General features: G+C 34.5%; 2 protein-coding genes across 9 annotated transcripts; one reads left to right on the top strand and one right to left on the bottom strand.

Annotated features, from left to right (window-relative positions):
- Window positions 1-2,406: 2,406 nt before the first annotated feature.
- Window positions 2,407-5,855, top strand: LOC7460822 (beta-glucuronosyltransferase GlcAT14B). Of its 4 annotated transcripts, none has more exons than XM_002317465.4 (5): window positions 2,407-2,475; window positions 3,187-3,932; window positions 4,064-4,139; window positions 4,228-4,343; window positions 5,088-5,855. In XM_002317465.4, the coding sequence occupies exons 2-5, from the start codon at window positions 3,365-3,367 to the stop codon at window positions 5,585-5,587; spliced, it is 1,260 nt and encodes a 419-aa protein (XP_002317501.1). In that variant the 5' UTR covers window positions 2,407-2,475; window positions 3,187-3,364; the 3' UTR covers window positions 5,588-5,855. The 4 variants fall into 4 exon arrangements, with proteins under 4 accessions (XP_002317501.1, XP_024437085.1, XP_024437087.1 ...); XM_024581317.2 differs by having other exon boundaries at window positions 2,410-2,612; XM_024581319.2 differs by having other exon boundaries at window positions 2,424-2,525.
- A 2,046-nt stretch (window positions 5,856-7,901) lies between these two features.
- Window positions 7,902-15,673, bottom strand: LOC7460821 (protein SPA1-RELATED 3). Of its 5 annotated transcripts, XM_024581314.2 has the most exons (9): window positions 15,426-15,670; window positions 14,595-14,640; window positions 13,133-14,217; window positions 12,781-12,938; window positions 11,565-12,540; window positions 11,339-11,485; window positions 10,896-11,207; window positions 9,382-9,441; window positions 7,902-8,397 (listed from the first exon to the last, which is right to left on the bottom strand). In XM_024581314.2, exons 3-9 carry the CDS (start codon window positions 14,006-14,008, stop codon window positions 8,209-8,211), a joined length of 2,718 nt encoding a protein of 905 aa, XP_024437082.2. In that variant the 5' UTR covers window positions 14,009-14,217; window positions 14,595-14,640; window positions 15,426-15,670; the 3' UTR covers window positions 7,902-8,208. The 5 variants fall into 5 exon arrangements, with proteins under 5 accessions (XP_024437082.2, XP_052301625.1, XP_024437084.1 ...); XM_052445665.1 differs by lacking the exon at window positions 15,426-15,670 and having other exon boundaries at window positions 14,595-14,808; XM_024581315.2 differs by lacking the exons at window positions 7,902-8,397; window positions 9,382-9,441 and adding an exon at window positions 9,464-10,267 and having other exon boundaries at window positions 15,426-15,671.
- Window positions 15,674-16,227: the final 554 nt, after the last annotated feature.

Genomic DNA, 16,227 nt, shown 5'->3' with positions numbered 1-16,227 from the left:
AAATATTTTAATTTATTTAGAGATATTTAAGAGTATGATAGAAATTTTTTTTTGTTATTAAATTCATGTTTGATCAATAATTTTTAGTCTTTAAAATGTTTTAATGCATGTATTGATACATTAATTATGTTGTGATAAGAATAAATGTATTTATGAATTTTCATAACATTCATGAATATTTATTAATAAACATTCATTAATTATAAACATAACACTAACCAGTTATGAATATTCATAAACTGTAAATATTAATGAATATTTATATTAATTAATAAATATTAATAAATTACGAGTAATTAATGTTTTGGTTTTGAAATTCTATAAATAGGTGACTTTGAGGGGGTGAAAGGGCATTTTAGAAATTTCTTAATTCTTGTATTTCTTTATGGTTGGTTTTCTAAGTCTTGTTCTTCTATTCTTTCTTTTTAGTCTAAATCTTAGAATTCCATCTTTGTAGAAAGAATTGAATCCATTCTATAAATTCAAGACAGAAAAAGATGTATCTTTTCAAAGTAGTGATATTATGAGATTTATCGAAAAAAAGATTTTTTTTATACCAAGTAAAGAATAATAAAGTATTTTTATTATATTTTAATCTAAATTATTATAATTGAATCAATATTTTTATATTTTAGATATTATTTTATTAAACCAATCAATTTAATATTTATTTTTGAATGAGATTCTTGATTTTTTTTTTATAACAACAACCATTTTCATTAATTTTTCTATGTATCCCATTCCCATTGAATTGAATTCTCCAATTCAATGGCGTGCGTTGACAAAATTCCAGCTCAAATAAAATTACTTCCTCCTAGAATCCCATTCCCATTGAATTGAATTCTCCAATTTCTAGGCAATGACACATTCATGAATGTTTCTTGATTTATTGTCTCTTTTATTTTAAAATAATATTTTTTAAAATTTATTTTAGATATTAATATATCAAAACAATCTTAAAACACTAATAATAATTAATTTAATATAAAAAAATTTTAATTTTTTTAAAATCTCCGGTTAAACCATAGGGCCAAACACCCCTGAATCATTAAAATAACCAAATCAGCAAAACTGAAAATCCCAAAAAGAATTAATCAACTCAAAAGGACAAAGATAATTAGGGTCGGATATTTTCGGTTCGGTTCAAACAAAATTAGCCCGCGTTCTTGGTAAATGATGGTTTGACTGACAGACAACAGCACAATCTTTTGAATCTTCAAACCTTACTCTTTTCTCACTTCAAACCGATCCAGAGGCATTCATTTTGGTTCTTGGTTCTTCTCTTCCCTCTTGCATAATAATTGCCATGCATAATACGTCCAAAAAAAAAATATTTTTTTTATGTTTTTATATTGTTTCAATGTACAGATATCAAAAATATTTTTTAAAAAATAAAAAAGCTTTATTTTAATACATTTATAAACAAAAAACATTTTGAACCGCCACTATTATCATAATCCAAACTCATATACTCTTAGCAACTTTCTTACATGTCTAGTTAGGGAAAAAAGAAGGAATTTTATACTAGTTTGGTCGGTAACAACGCAGGGTTTGAGAAAAAATTTCTTTTTATACCGGGATTAGTTTCGGGCCACACCAATTTGGTTCGGTTTGATATGGTCCGGTCGGTTATCAAAATTAAATCGAATCAAACTTATTTTTTAGTTAATTTTTCTTTTATTTTTTTGATTGCGTGGTTGTTTCTCACCCCACGATAATCACACATATAAAGAAGAAACGGTTGATAGGTTTTTTCCGAAAGTGTTTTTTTTCCTCTATATTTGGTAAAAAATCCATGCACCACTCCCTCGCTCCCAGTATTAACTGAAACTCCTACGTTTATTGAGGGAAAACATCAAAAACAGAAAAGAAGTTTTCTTGGCTAAAATACGCATTAACTTTTATAAAACATTTTCAACTTCAGTCCCCGTAGTTTAGAATCTTTTTAAACCTTACTGATATAATATTTTTCAATTTTGAACAATAATATAAAAGATAGGTCCAATGTAAGGTTTCTGTTTGTTATTACGTTTTCAAAACGCTTTTGAAAAAATTTAAATTTTTTATTCGTTTCTTTACTTCAAATTATTTTATTTTTGTATTTTTAGATCATTTTGATGTGCTGATATTAAAAATGATTTTAAAAAAAAATAAAAAATATTATTTTGATGAATTTCCAAGCAAAAAATATTTTGAAAAGCAACCAGTACCACACTCCCAAACACCCCTTCAAGGTTTACTGGGTTAGGGGTTATATTGAAACTTTTTGAAAGTTAATATTAAGAAATTTAGGAAACTTAAAGGATAGAAATGAAACATTATTGAATCTATAGGAGTAAAAATAAAGCTTATGCAAGACTGTGACCGGTTCTTTATTCTCTTTATAACCTTAATTATTAGTTTTTGTATTTAAGAACTGACTTGTAAATACACGTAGTCTGTCCATCTCCCTTTCTTCTTCTGTTTCTATAACAGGTTTATTCTGTTTCTTGATTCCTTCAATGGCAAACTAATGAATTTGAAGTGTTAGTATTGTCTCTTTTCTTGTTCTTTGCTGTTGTTGTACGGGTCCAGCTGTGTTTCCGTGCGCCATGCCATGCCATGCCCTTTAAGTAATTCTTTCTTTCCGTTGAGAGATTTTTATGGGGTCTTTCATTGATGCAAATCTTGAGTTCCCTCTTTTGGGTTTTGCTTCTTATTTTGTGTTCTCTGTAAAGAAAACTGATGCTAATATTAATAAATAAATAAATGATGGTAGTTGTTGATGTGCTATCTACGATACAAAAATGGTCTTTTTTATTGATAGTTTTATTCAAGTTAACTTGGTTGTCAAATGTGAATCGAATCTTTTTTTTTTTTTTTTTTGGATTTAGGATCTATAATGAGATTATTTGCCAATATTTTAGCATGTTTGAGACCTAATAAAAAAAATATATATTTAGTTGCCAATAACTTTCTTGATTATTTAACACCTGATTAAGAAATGAAGAATTTTCAGCTAATTGTTTAATCTTCATTTGATTTACTGTTTCATTTTGGCCGATTTTATTGATGCATCGTTTCCGTCTCTTGAGTATATTTTAGTTCTCTATCATTTGATTCATGCTGTGAAGCTTTTTGATTGTTTTACGCAAGCGACAAGGTGATTCTCATGGTTTGCTCTGTTGTTGTTTGTTGATCTGGCAGCTTATACTGGTCAAGGTCCAGGGTTCGGAATTTTTATTTTTTTTTGAGGAAAATCCCTATCGTAGTATACAAGGGGATATTGTTTATTGTTCAACACCAATTTGTTGTTTTTGTCGAGTGAGCAAGCACAAGTTGGGATGTGAAGATCACTCACCGGAACCCATGATAAGGTCTTTCAATGGGGTCCCTAAACGTGGAGAAGAAATGGGGTTTCCCTCTTGTCATAAGCTCTCTCATATGTCTATTCCTTTTAGCAACTTGTTTCAACATGGGTCTTGTTTCTTCACTGCATACAATCAATCAAATCTTCAACATTTTCCCATTTCGAACCAACCAGACAACTCAAGGTTACGCTGAAAAAAAAGTCTCCCTATCTCCTTCCCCTCCTCTCCCTTCCAAGATCCCTCGATTTGCTTATCTAGTTTCTGGGTCTAAAGGTGATTTGGAAAAGCTCTGGAGAACTCTTCATTCGCTTTACCATCCCCGGAACGAATATGTTGTTCATCTGGACCTTGAGTCCTCTGCAGAGGAAAGATTGGAGCTTGCATCGCGAGTGGAAAAGCATCCGATTTTCTCAAAGGTTGGAAATGTTTATATGATCAGCAAAGCCAATATGGTTACCTATAGAGGACCCTCCATGGTTTCTAATACACTTCATGCTTGTGCAATTCTTCTCAAAAGGAGCAAAGATTGGGATTGGTTTATCAATCTCAGTGCTTCTGATTATCCTCTTGTTACTCAAGACGGTTAGTCTGTGATTTTAATTGTATATGAAACTCTATTCTTTTTTTTTTCTTTTTTTGCGGTTGAGTGGATAGAGGAAGGTTGTAGTGAATGGTTGAAATATCTTTCTGATTATTTAGCTTTTAATATGCAGATCTTATTCACACATTTTCAACTGTAAACCGAAATCTAAACTTTATTGAGCACACAAGTCAGCTGGGCTGGAAAGCGTAAGCACTCTCTCTCTCTCTCTCTCTCTCCCCCTCTCAATCTTAATCTGTTTCCAGTGAGTGATCTGATATCTGATGTGGTGTTTAGGGAGAAACGAGCAATGCCTTTGATTGTGGACCCTGGTCTTTACTCGACAGCTAAAGCAGATATTTACGGGGCCACGCCACAGAGATCTTTGCCAACAGCATTTAAATTATTCACCGGTTAGTATCAGAATTAAGATTTCTTTTCTTTCCACGGACACTTGCAGGTAAGGTTGATTGTTGATGTGTAATTCCTGCAAAGGAATAAATAAATTCAAAATTAGGTTTGAATTGTTGAAATCTGCAATTTTTAACAATTCTGCTGGAGCTTACTCAGTTTGTAAATGAATTTATCAGTGAACTCTGTTTCTTTGATAGAGTTTAAGTCTGTCTAATGGCAAATGCAATTTGCAACTTTCAACTGGAAGCTAAAATTTGTCTTGCTTTTGGGTTTCCACTGGAAATAAGTGGAAGATGAAAGTGCATTCTGTAACTAACTAGTTTGTAGTTTCATGCTGTACAAGTTCCCTTTTCTATATTCTTCAATTGCATGTAATTTATAAGAACTGAAAGAGTTAAAAGCTTTGTGCATTGATTACAACAACAGTTTAATCTGTTGGGTTAAGAGCTTATTTCATAACTGCTGGAGGTATCTCTTTCACAGGCAGGCATCATTATGTTCTTTTTTTCAATATAACAAACCTATGGTGTTTAATTGAGTCAACTATTTTGTAAAATCCAGAACAGGATTCCAATTGCAGCCTTTGCTTTGCTGAAAACTGAAGTCCTGAATTCTGGTTATTGTTAGATTTCAATGGCTTCCAACATGTACTTTGCTACTGAAACACTGAAAATGTTAGCAACTATGAAGACCTGCTGTACTGCATTCAGCTGAACTTAAATGATTTCCACTTGTTTCTGCAGGTTCAGCATGGATGGTTCTCACACGGTCATTTGTTGAATACTTAATTTGGGGTTGGGATAATCTACCACGAACCTTGTTGATGTACTACACAAACTTTGTTTCCTCACCTGAAGGATACTTTCACACAGTAATATGCAATGTACCAGAGTTTGCTCAAACTGCAGTCAGCCATGACTTGCACTACATTGCTTGGGACAATCCTCCCAAGCAGCATCCTCACACCCTCACCATCAATGACACAAACGAGATGATTGCGAGTGGTGCTGCCTTTGCCAGAAAATTCAAAGGAGACGATCCTGTCTTGGATAAGATTGACAAGGATTTACTTCACCGGAAGAATGGGAGCTTCACTCCGGGTGGATGGTGCTCTGGTAGTCCCAAATGTTCTGAGGTCGGGAACCTGGACAATATTAAACCAGGCCCTGGAGCTAGCAGACTGAAACGCCTCATATCTAGGGTAGCTTTGTTTACAACGCTTAAACAAAACCAATGTAAATAGATTTCCCAAGAGTCTCTTGCTTGCAGGTGGAAAAGGATTCAACTTCATTCTACATGCCACAAAACAGCTTATAAAAAAATTGTTTGAGAAAAGAACCTTGATGCTGAAGTTGCACCCAAGGCCTCATTCTTTGCTAGAATCTAAGTTAGGGAAGTTTTTCATTACAAACTTGGTGCGGTGGTCAGGATCTATTTTTGCACATTGCCTTTCTTTAACCTGTACTCTCTCAGACCTATTATACTACACGTCTCGGAAATTTTCCTGAGTACCTCTCTTTCTCCTATTTCTTTCATGACAGTAAAATTTTTGGTTCCCAATAATTTGATAATTTATTCTCTACAGTGTAGAATCTTGGATATTCATGTTTAAGATAACAATATGAAGGCTCAATTACCACAGCAGAATTTGCTCTGCCATTTTTCAGTTCTGTCATGAGAATGTGATGCTATGCATGGAAGAGATCAAGAGATGTGCCTCAATTTCATCTTTCTGATCCAAATTACACATAATTATATTGTTTATTTGGGAACTCTCTTTGTATAGCATTAGCAGCAAAAGAATGGTCTATTTGCACATGGTTTGAATATTCTTGGTATTTTTCAATTATTGATAGACTGCAGACAAATTAGTGGGTATGAATAGAAAACATTTATTGATGGTAATCGTTTTGGATGTTTTCATGACGATTTCAATTATTGATAGAATGCAGACAAGTGAGTGCTTTCTATCGCCCTCAATTTCCGAGCCAGCCTTTAAAAATTTAACAGCATTTGTTCCTTGTTATTTCAATTAATATTTTCCTTTTTAATTAAGTTATAAAATTAAAATTTGTTTTCAATTTTATATTCTTAATCTATTAATTATAGATTTGGTTTATTTTTTTTTTATTTGAGATTATTTTTAAAATTAATTTTTTTTATGATTTCATCTCGGTTTATGTTTTTGTTTTTTATTTTGGTAAAATTTTTAAATTAATTTTTTTTTTCTGATTTCATTCTTCAATATTGAATTGAGTTTTTTGATTGAATTCGGGTTTATGATTTAACAGGTTACGAGTTTAAAAGATTAATCAGGTTTAGAATATTTACTCGAGTTTATTTGTTTTTTTATTTTATTTTTTTAAGCTTGTTTTTTTTAATTTTATCTTTCAACATTTAATTTTATTGAAAATTGAGCTCTATTGTTTTTCTTATTTTCTTTTTATAGGATTTTTCATTAATTTAGAAAATAATTCGGGTTATCTCGGGTCTTTTTATTTGTTGTTCTTTGTTAAATTCAGTTTTTTAAAAAGAAAATTTGGTTTTGAATTAAATTAAATCAATTGCTTAATTATAAATATGCTATACTCATTTCATGATATTTTTGTTTTTGCTTAAATATAGATTTTTTTTAATTCTTTTCTTTAATTGAATGTTTTTGGCCTTCAATATTTGATTGATTAGAATTGAAATCTCAATTTTGTTTCGATTTAGGTTCTATAAGATTATCACAGTCTCCAGGAACACGAGTTTCACAGCTTAACTATGGTTAGCTCGGGTCAAGCTAATATATCGTCATTTCAATATTTTTCTTAAAAAAAAATGTATTGTTCAATATATCACCATCTTTTTTTTTCCTTCCTAACATCTTTACAAAAAATTTAATGTTAGAAAAAAATAATCTAACCCACGACACATAGCAAGACAAGAATCTAAGTCATTAACTAAAGAAAATTGATCAAACCAGTTTCGGTTAGGCATCAAATTAACCAAAATTGTTGTGAACCAACATGGAGGTGGTAGAAAAAACAAGAGATGCAACCAAGTTTGCTACAACCAAGTGTAGGGGGCCAAACCTGAACTTTCATGTCTTGGCCTTTGTCACGTTGGGAGTAAGCTCAGTGCCTTGTATTAATGGGGGAGATCCCATTCCTATTGAAACAAACAAGCAATGTGCGTATTGGGTGTTGAAGTTTGTTCTTAGCAGTGGAGTGGAGTTTTCTTTTGCTGTTGATAATTCCAAGCTATGATGCATGCAGGCATTAGGGTTTGTTTGGCTAAAAGAATCTTCGGACGCGATTTCAAACACACGCTCAGAGCAATCAGGTAATCAAACAGTAACTGTAGTTTTATTTCAATAAAACCTATCAGGTAATAATTATAATATCTGCGTCATTTTACTTGCATTCCATAACTTTTCTTTAATTTGGAAGTACCTTGATAAACCTGTTGGAAATGATGCTGCCACAAACTTTTCCCTGTGGGGATCGCAGCTGCGACGAAAGGTGACAGGAGGAAGCATCTATGCCTGGAGCTGGTCGATTGCCCCCATTAAGTAAACGGTGAAGGATGACATGTTTTCATCCATTCTCATTATAAAAATATAAAAAAAAATACATTTGATCAACTATAAGCATGGGATAATATAGAAGACAAATATCTCTGTTAATGCTGTCTGCTTCTGCTATGAACTAATGCCAAAAATTGTTTTCGCTAAAAAACCATCAGGTTCCTCCTATACGGGCTGCCCATTAACCCTAGATAAGCTACACAATTTCCTGTTGTGAAAGATCACTGTGCTCGTTCCACTTTTCCCTCGCAACCAACTATCTCCTTGAAGCTAAAACTGGTGCATAAACCAATTTAAACCATCTCCAAAATTTTGATATTCCCAGTAGAATTTGCAGCAACCAACGTAGATGACTGGCCACGCCAACAGACAGAAGAAATAAATTGTGCAGTATCATCCATTTCATGGCCAGAAAGCGGGTCTGTGTTGTTAAACTTGAAGGACAACACCGGCATGGGGAAAGCTTTGTGATAGACAAAAACCTATTCCACAAAAAAACATTAGATTTACTAGATGAATGACACTTGCATGGTACCATAACTTGCACTGTAAAAGTCACTCCACGAGCATAGTTGCTTGAGTTTTGATACGTGTTCAAAATTAGGTAATAAATAAAATAAAGGCGCTAACCAGAACCACCAAAAAAAACAAGAACAAAGAAAAAGAACAAGAAATAGAAAAGAAAGCAGCTTAAATGCTAGTACAATATCATGATGTGAGTGAAAAGAGTGGCTATTGTGATGTCTGACAACAAATTAATTATTCATTTTTCCTCCTTTTCTTTTATTTCCTTTACTTCTCAACACAAAGAGTCCAACAAAATCAGTCATATATCTTGTTTCCTAAACATTAAAGTTCAGAAAACTGAACTGAAGAAGAAACAGATGCTATAGTCTTTAGAGGTGGAGAGAGAGTACGAGGCCTATTATATCTAAAAGCAGTTGGAATTCCAAGAAAATGATAGCCAAAGGAAAATGTAAAAAACAGTCAAAATGAAGCTAAAGGTAAGAAAAGGTGAGAGAGTTGCTTGTACTGCTGTAATAGGAGGCTGTTGGTTTATGCAATTGTTTCATATTCCGGATGCTGGTTTGTGTTTTTGTGTCCATTAAGGTAATTCTTTTTTGTTTTCAGCCCATAACTTTTTCAAGCCTACAAATCTATTAAGAGAACCTAGTTAGATGCATGAAAAGCTTCACCCAACCATCGAAAAAGCAACTAAACATTTGAAGAAGAAATTGGTTTCTTTAGGAGGTACTATGTTCTAATGCAGCTCAAGTAACCAGGCTTGTCAAACAAGAAGAGAGAGACCACGAGTGGATGGTTATGCCATCATAATAAAAGCAAGGGGATAAAGTTAAGATTGTTTCGCAACTAACACGAAACCACAATTTTATCCATTGTAGAAAAGCGAGGAACCTCTAAATACTAAAGAAGTGAGAAGATATATGAAAAGATATATGAAGTACCTCATTTGTTTCCGAGCCAGTTGCAATGTAACCATCTGCTACAGACAAACCCACGAAGTTCTACAACATGAGCACACATAGGCAAAAGTGTCAAGCATGGCCACCAAAAAAAATTCATCTATCATTGTAACAAGTACATCAAACATACAATAAACTAAGAAATTGAAGCAACTTAACAGTGAATCTTCTAGCATATACGTGCATGGTGAAGTACCTAAGCCAGAAAAAAGGTCCTTGAATGTTTCCTTCATTATTTCATTTTTTTAGTAGGTATTTTCTAACGTTTAACATGATGACCAGTCATAACTATTCTGAGCACCCGATCCCTGATTTCAACATGAACACAATATGAAAGGTAAAACACAGACTATTCTAGAACTTTGTATTCAAATTTATATCCTCGAGACTATCACTATCAGAAGCTTTTGGTGTAACTGATGGAATTCAACAAATTTCAGCAGTTCAACACACAAACACACACAAAAAAAAAAACATTAAGATAGAGCATTATATTAATTGCTAGAATAAATTTGATTCACCTCATCCACTGCCAGTAACCCCCAGATGCAATGCATAGCAGCCTTAGTTCTCCCAACGATATAACTAGCTTACATGAAGATTAATTGTGCAGTTTTTATTAAACCCTTCGGATGGTTATGTGCATTCTCCGAAACATCTACTTTATAAGGAAATCACAAGCCAACTTTTCATCCAAGTGAAACATGTTTTGAATGAAAATCACTTTTGAAGGCACAGAACTTCATGTCTGGCAACTCCATAATGTTTTCTTCTTTGCGAGTCCTTAATAATTTTTTATCAATATAGTAAAAAAGTTAACATACCATTTCCCAGCCCCCTCTTCACAACTTGACTCCGAAGAACATTACTGCCAACCACATAAACAATCTGATTCAATTACCCATCTTGTCCTATTAAAAGCCTTACATTTGTTAAATGGAAGATGATGACTAGCAGCCAATGCATGGGTAGGAGCATATAGTACCAGTGATTTCATGACTTGGAATGACCATCCTATAGTAAAGTCAGCGTTGACATTAAAATGGAGAGTGAGCTTATCAATTGTTTAGCTTTCATGTCATCGGCAAAGTAGCTCAAAATTAAAGCAACCTCATGACAAGATGGAGGGCACATGTAGACTCACAACAATATTTGAATTATGCTTTCGCTGTAAACCAACACAATATATGATAATGATTGCATCTTCAGCAATGCTAATATTACGATTTTGAAACACTAATTACATTCTACTTAGAGTGGCTCCCCTATGTTAACACGTGATAATTGATAATTACAATTGAAGTCCGAGTATCCTATAGCCCAATGAAAATTAAAAACTACAAGCCAAAGGATGAGTTTGTATAGGCTGCACCTGATTCTAGTTCAAGTTTAAACTAATCCCAACTGTGACAGACCGGGAAAATAACAACTACTCAGAATCAGGCTGATTTTCATCCAATAGTCATTACAGAAAGGTCATAAAATATTGGTCATACCTTTGCATTCATGTGGCCTGTGAAGGATTGAACGGGGCTATCAATAACCCTAGATGTGCCCATTGACAAATCCCAGAGCTTCAGTGTGTTGTCCGTTGATGCCGAAACAAGATTGGTCATATCTACAAACTTCACATAACTCACAGTTTTATTGTGTCCAATCAATGTACAGAGAGGAACTTTGGAGTTGCGGAGATCATAGTAATAAATTCTGTGATCTGCTGAACCAAAAGCAATAGAACAACTAGAATCCAAGGGAAACTGAACACAGCAGATGTTGGCTTTTGTTTTGATGGAACCGATACTTACTCCCTGCATTAGCAACCCGAGTCAGACGAATAACTTATCAGTCATCCAGGATTAAATTACACACTAAGAAATCATACAACATTAGTACGTTTATTTTCAAAGCTGACATCCACCAAATGCAAAAGTAACATTGCCTGATTGATACTCCATAGCTTGACGGAACCATCATCACTCCCACTAGCCAGCATTGTGGGATCTGCTGATGAAAAGTCAACAGACCACACACGCCTCTCATGCTCTCTCATTTCTGTCACTACTTGACTTCTTGTAACATCCCATACCTGAACATGTTGAGCAACTGATTTACGATGAATGATATGAAAACAAAAGGCTAATAAAATATAAGGTTTGGGCCATTACCTGCACCACACCTTCAAAGTTACTCGAAGCAAGTTGGCTTTTAATGTAGCTGTTCCAACATATGCTGCTTAGCTTTGACCTGCATACCATTTCAACAACAGGATAGTGGATATCACGAGCTTCATTTATAATTGTATCACATTCAAATACTTTTATCTTTTTATTTACACCAGCTGTAGCAAAAAATTCTCCATCACGATCAAAACTAATAGAGCAGACTAGGTTTGAAGAGTTCAACAAATCCCCTTGCTTCAGGTCAGCCTTCACTTTTAACTTGCTAAAAGATAGATACTTGCACAAACCCTCAAGGAATGGACTTATCCATCCACTTCGTCTACCCTCAGTAAACTGCTGCTTTGGTGCTATGCTATTTATGGAGCTTCTTTCAGTAGCAACAATAGAGATTCTCCCATCACTAATTACTGGTAAATTTCTAGCAAATGATGGTTTCCCTGGTGGCCTTACTGGTCTGCATCTTGTCAAAAAATATGCGGACTCTAATTTCTTAAAGTTCTTCATTAATCGTGAACTTCTAAAAAGAGGACTTTCCTGTGATTCTACAAATGTATCTGAGTTCTGACTTTCATCTAGATTATCATCACATTTCTCTACGTTGTGAATCTCAAGGCCTGGGCAAAATCGTTTTCTGGAACCCAAGCTAGAAGAATCATCAATGTCAACAACATTCAGTGCAGGGATATTTGATGTTAAATGATCACCCTCTCCTCTTTCTTTACATGTGTCTCCCTTTTTCTTAAGAAACACTTGATGCTTTGTAACTTCTTCAATATCAGAACATAGAAGAGAAATAGTATCTTGCAACTTATCAGCTGCATCCTGTTTTCTTTGTTGTATTAGTAAAAGGAATTCCAGCAACAATTCCTGCTCCTCTATTCTCTCTCTAAGCTGTGTTGCTGCTTCAAGCTCTTCCAAATTGTTTATTGGTTCATTAAGAAAGTCGCTTTGCAGCAATTCACTGTTACATAATACAAAAGCATAAGACCACAAAAATTTGATTGAACATAAATTGAATGAAATGTAAACAAGGTACTTGGCTCACAGTTTAATAACCATAAGCAAACGAGGTACTAGTTCGAAGGGTTTGAAAAATCCCCCCCCCCCCCTCGCACCCCACCACACACACACACCCACATATTAAGGCAGATGCTACCATGAAGTGAAAAAAGAAAACAAAGGTGCAGAAATTAATAGTCACCCTATTTTTGGCCGACTACTTGGCTCAGGGTGCAGTAACCATAAGCAAAATGAAGCTTCTTTTGACCACTTGAGCAGCAGTTGAGGAGGAAGAACTCGATGTCTGAGACTAGACATAGTTCTGCTTTTGTCTTCACTTGAAGTGAATGGGCAGAACAACTGTTCACAAGTAGAACTATATCACATCAATGTAGACAGTAAACAGCAGAAGCTCTAACACATCATTACAGGCCATTTAGATAATGAAGAACTTCATGCTTGAAATTGAAGTCAAAAGTGCAAAACAGATACAGGAAATGACTTTTTATTCCACCCTAATTTTGATTCATAAATGCAGCATTATCATAACGAACCTCGAAAAGAAGAACTCCCAATCGGTAGATGTCTGAAGCGCAAGAGCTTGGTGAACCAGCATCCTCTTCAGGACTGGTATACCAACAGGACTCCATAAGCAATATTTGCTTCATTGGAAATGGTTGTTCCCTTTCTTCTTCATGTTCGACATTCCTCATATCATGGACTTTATGTTCTTCTGTTTCTTCCACTAATGGTACATCTGCTGCATAAACCAAGCTCGACTGCATGCAACTGGCTTCCGATAAAGTATTTGTTGGAGTAGATGCAGGTAGAAAATCTTCACTTTGTAACCTACTTCTTTGCTGGCACATGTCATGGGGCAAAGAAGAAGAAGAATTTTTAACCTCCATAGTTTCGCTGTTCAATCCATCATCCAAAGAATCAGACCCGGAATCTGAGCAAGACGCGGACTCAATGAAGGAGACATGGTTAAATGACGACATAACAAAGCAAGAAGGCCGGACATTGTGAACAACAATTCCTTGTGAATGTGCCACATTTACAACTTCGACTACTTGCCTAAATATGTGCGAACATTCAAATTCATTAACAGACCGTTGTGGTTTGTCCAACCAGTGCCTCAAGCTAACATCGTTCCATTCTATGGTTTGCATAAAACGGTCAACTGCAGCTTCATCCTCACAAACCCCAGATAAAGTACCGGCCTGGTTTTTAAGGTTTTGACGCGCCAGAACAACCCTATCAGTCCTCTCCTTTCTAAACCCAGAATTGTGAGATGTAGATCTCAGATTCCTGTTGGAAACCACTGAAGTATTAAATTCCCTATGACTATCAGACTTCTGCCAAGCAGACTCAGATGAGCCCTCCATCGCTATCCCCCTAGGGCTGCATGCAAGCCAGAACAAACACATCCAAGAAATGGAGGAATTCGCCTGCTTCTACCACACTCTCTAACTCCCACCATTACCATCTTCAGCAATACCTCATTTCAAAGAAATAGCTAAAAGAACCCAGTTTCTGATCAACCAACCCTTGCTGGGCAGTGGTCACTGAAGCAAATAAGATGAACTCTTTCTTAAGTCTTAGCAAGCAAACTTCTCATGAGACAAACTGCAACCACCTACATCAATAAACCAATGAAAAAAATAAGAAAATCTTAAAAAGTAGAAAAAAAAAATCAACACATCTATTATACAACACGCATTTTTTTTCCCTTTTTCATCCACCAGAATTATATAACCATGTCCTCACACAGGAACCTTTCCACACAAAAACAATACAAGCACCAGCACCACAAAAAATCAGAGACAAGTACTAGAATATCCAGAAAAGGAGAAATTTTTAACACCCTTTTCAATATAGAATTTCAAACACCAGTACCTAAATGTTTCATGAAAAAAAAAAAAAAAAGAAGCAACACATGCATAAGAACCAACAAAAGCCCGCCCATAATAATATTATATACGCCCTTTTAGAAGGGGGCGCGCGGATAAGTACCTGTTGGAGCACCAAGAATGGATCTTTCAGATCCTGCTAGACCAACCTGAAAAGAGAACCACACAACACAAGAAGACTTCAGTTATTACAACTAAAAACGACTGCCTCATAAAGTCCTTCATTTTTTCCCCACAACTCCAAAAATAAAAACAAACAAAACCGCTCCACAAAAGAACAACACCATGTTTCAACAAAATAAAAAAGAAAACAGGAAGAAAAAAAAACACACACTTCTCTCTTTCTCTCTCATGCCCTACTTCACTCCTCACAGTAGCACTTGATTAAAAAAAAACTATTATATTCTCTCGCTTTTTAAGCCACCAGGTCAAGGCTCCCTCTTTGGCTCTTTTTCCTCCTTATCTTCCCGCTTTATTCCATTTGAGTTACGTGGCACCACCATGGCCTCAATCATGTTTTTTTTTTCTTTACACAGAAGCCAAAAAGAAATGGTAAATTTGAAAACACAAAAGGAAAAAAAAAAGTTCTTGATGAAAATAATGATCTTGGCTTTCCTGGAGTGGATACTAAAGATTAATATAATAATATTAAGCATGTGAAACATTAAACTAATCTAATGGTGCGGTTCTTGTTAGAACAGCACGTAAGAAACAATTAAGAATAGTTAATCGGGGGTTCTTGTTAAGAAAAAATAGTAATTCTTTAATCAAAAGAGAATCCGATTGGTGGCACTAACAAAATAGCAATCCAACAATATCAACAAGAAACACTCATCGAATGATAGAAAAGAAGCTAATAAACTATTGATTACTGTTGTAATGAAAAATTGAAAACACAAACATAGAAGCTAACACTAAATAATGATAAATAAACCTTAAGAATGTGGGTTTGAGTCTCTCTGTGATCTCTAAAGTTGAAGTTGGCAAAAGAAAGCATCAGAGGAGACAAGGTAGGAAAAGATGAAGTGGAGGGCTTAATCTGATACAATGTAACGAGAAGAATGGTGGGGTCAGGTAATTTAAGCAGTGTGTGGTAAGGTGGCACCAGTTATAGGTGGCCTGGTTGATTTTTCATGTACTAAAAATGGCCACGCCTTTTGTTCCATAGGGTTTGGACTCTTCTATTTGCTTTTGTGTACGAGTTCTCATATTTATAGAATCCCCTCACTTGCACTTTCTTTTTGGGACACCATGTCATGAATTTATGTATAAATTATTGGTAACAAAGTACAGAAACAAAATAAATCAGCAAATAAATAAAACTCGAGGTGTGTATATAGACACGCAGAAAAAGCAACAGAAGAAACACAGAGGATAATAGAAGATTTTTCTCTTGAATTTACGTTTGGTTAAAATCCTTTTTTCGATTTGGTATAGCATCAACTATTCGTCCCAAATTATAACTGTGAGTTAATACTGAGGGTATAGTTTATCTTCATACTCTAGATTTATTTTTTAGAGATCATCAGTTCGAGTCTCATAAATCTCAGAGCTACTGGAAGCTTATATGATCGTTAATTTCAGGGCTCATGAAATTAATCAAGATACACGCAAGCTAGTTCAAACATCCACATTAATAAAAAAAATTATAACTATGAGTTGTGTTTAACCTAACCTATTTTTTAAGCAACTAATGACAAGTTATTTGAAGAAAAAAAAATCCTCTTGTACAATGA

This window comes from Populus trichocarpa, chromosome 11 (genome assembly GCF_000002775.5).
Source record: "Populus trichocarpa isolate Nisqually-1 chromosome 11, P.trichocarpa_v4.1, whole genome shotgun sequence".
Lineage (NCBI taxonomy): Eukaryota > Viridiplantae > Streptophyta > Magnoliopsida > Malpighiales > Salicaceae > Populus > Populus trichocarpa.
The sequence above is the reverse complement of the archived record's forward strand: the minus strand, read 5'-3'. Positions and strand labels throughout refer to the sequence as shown.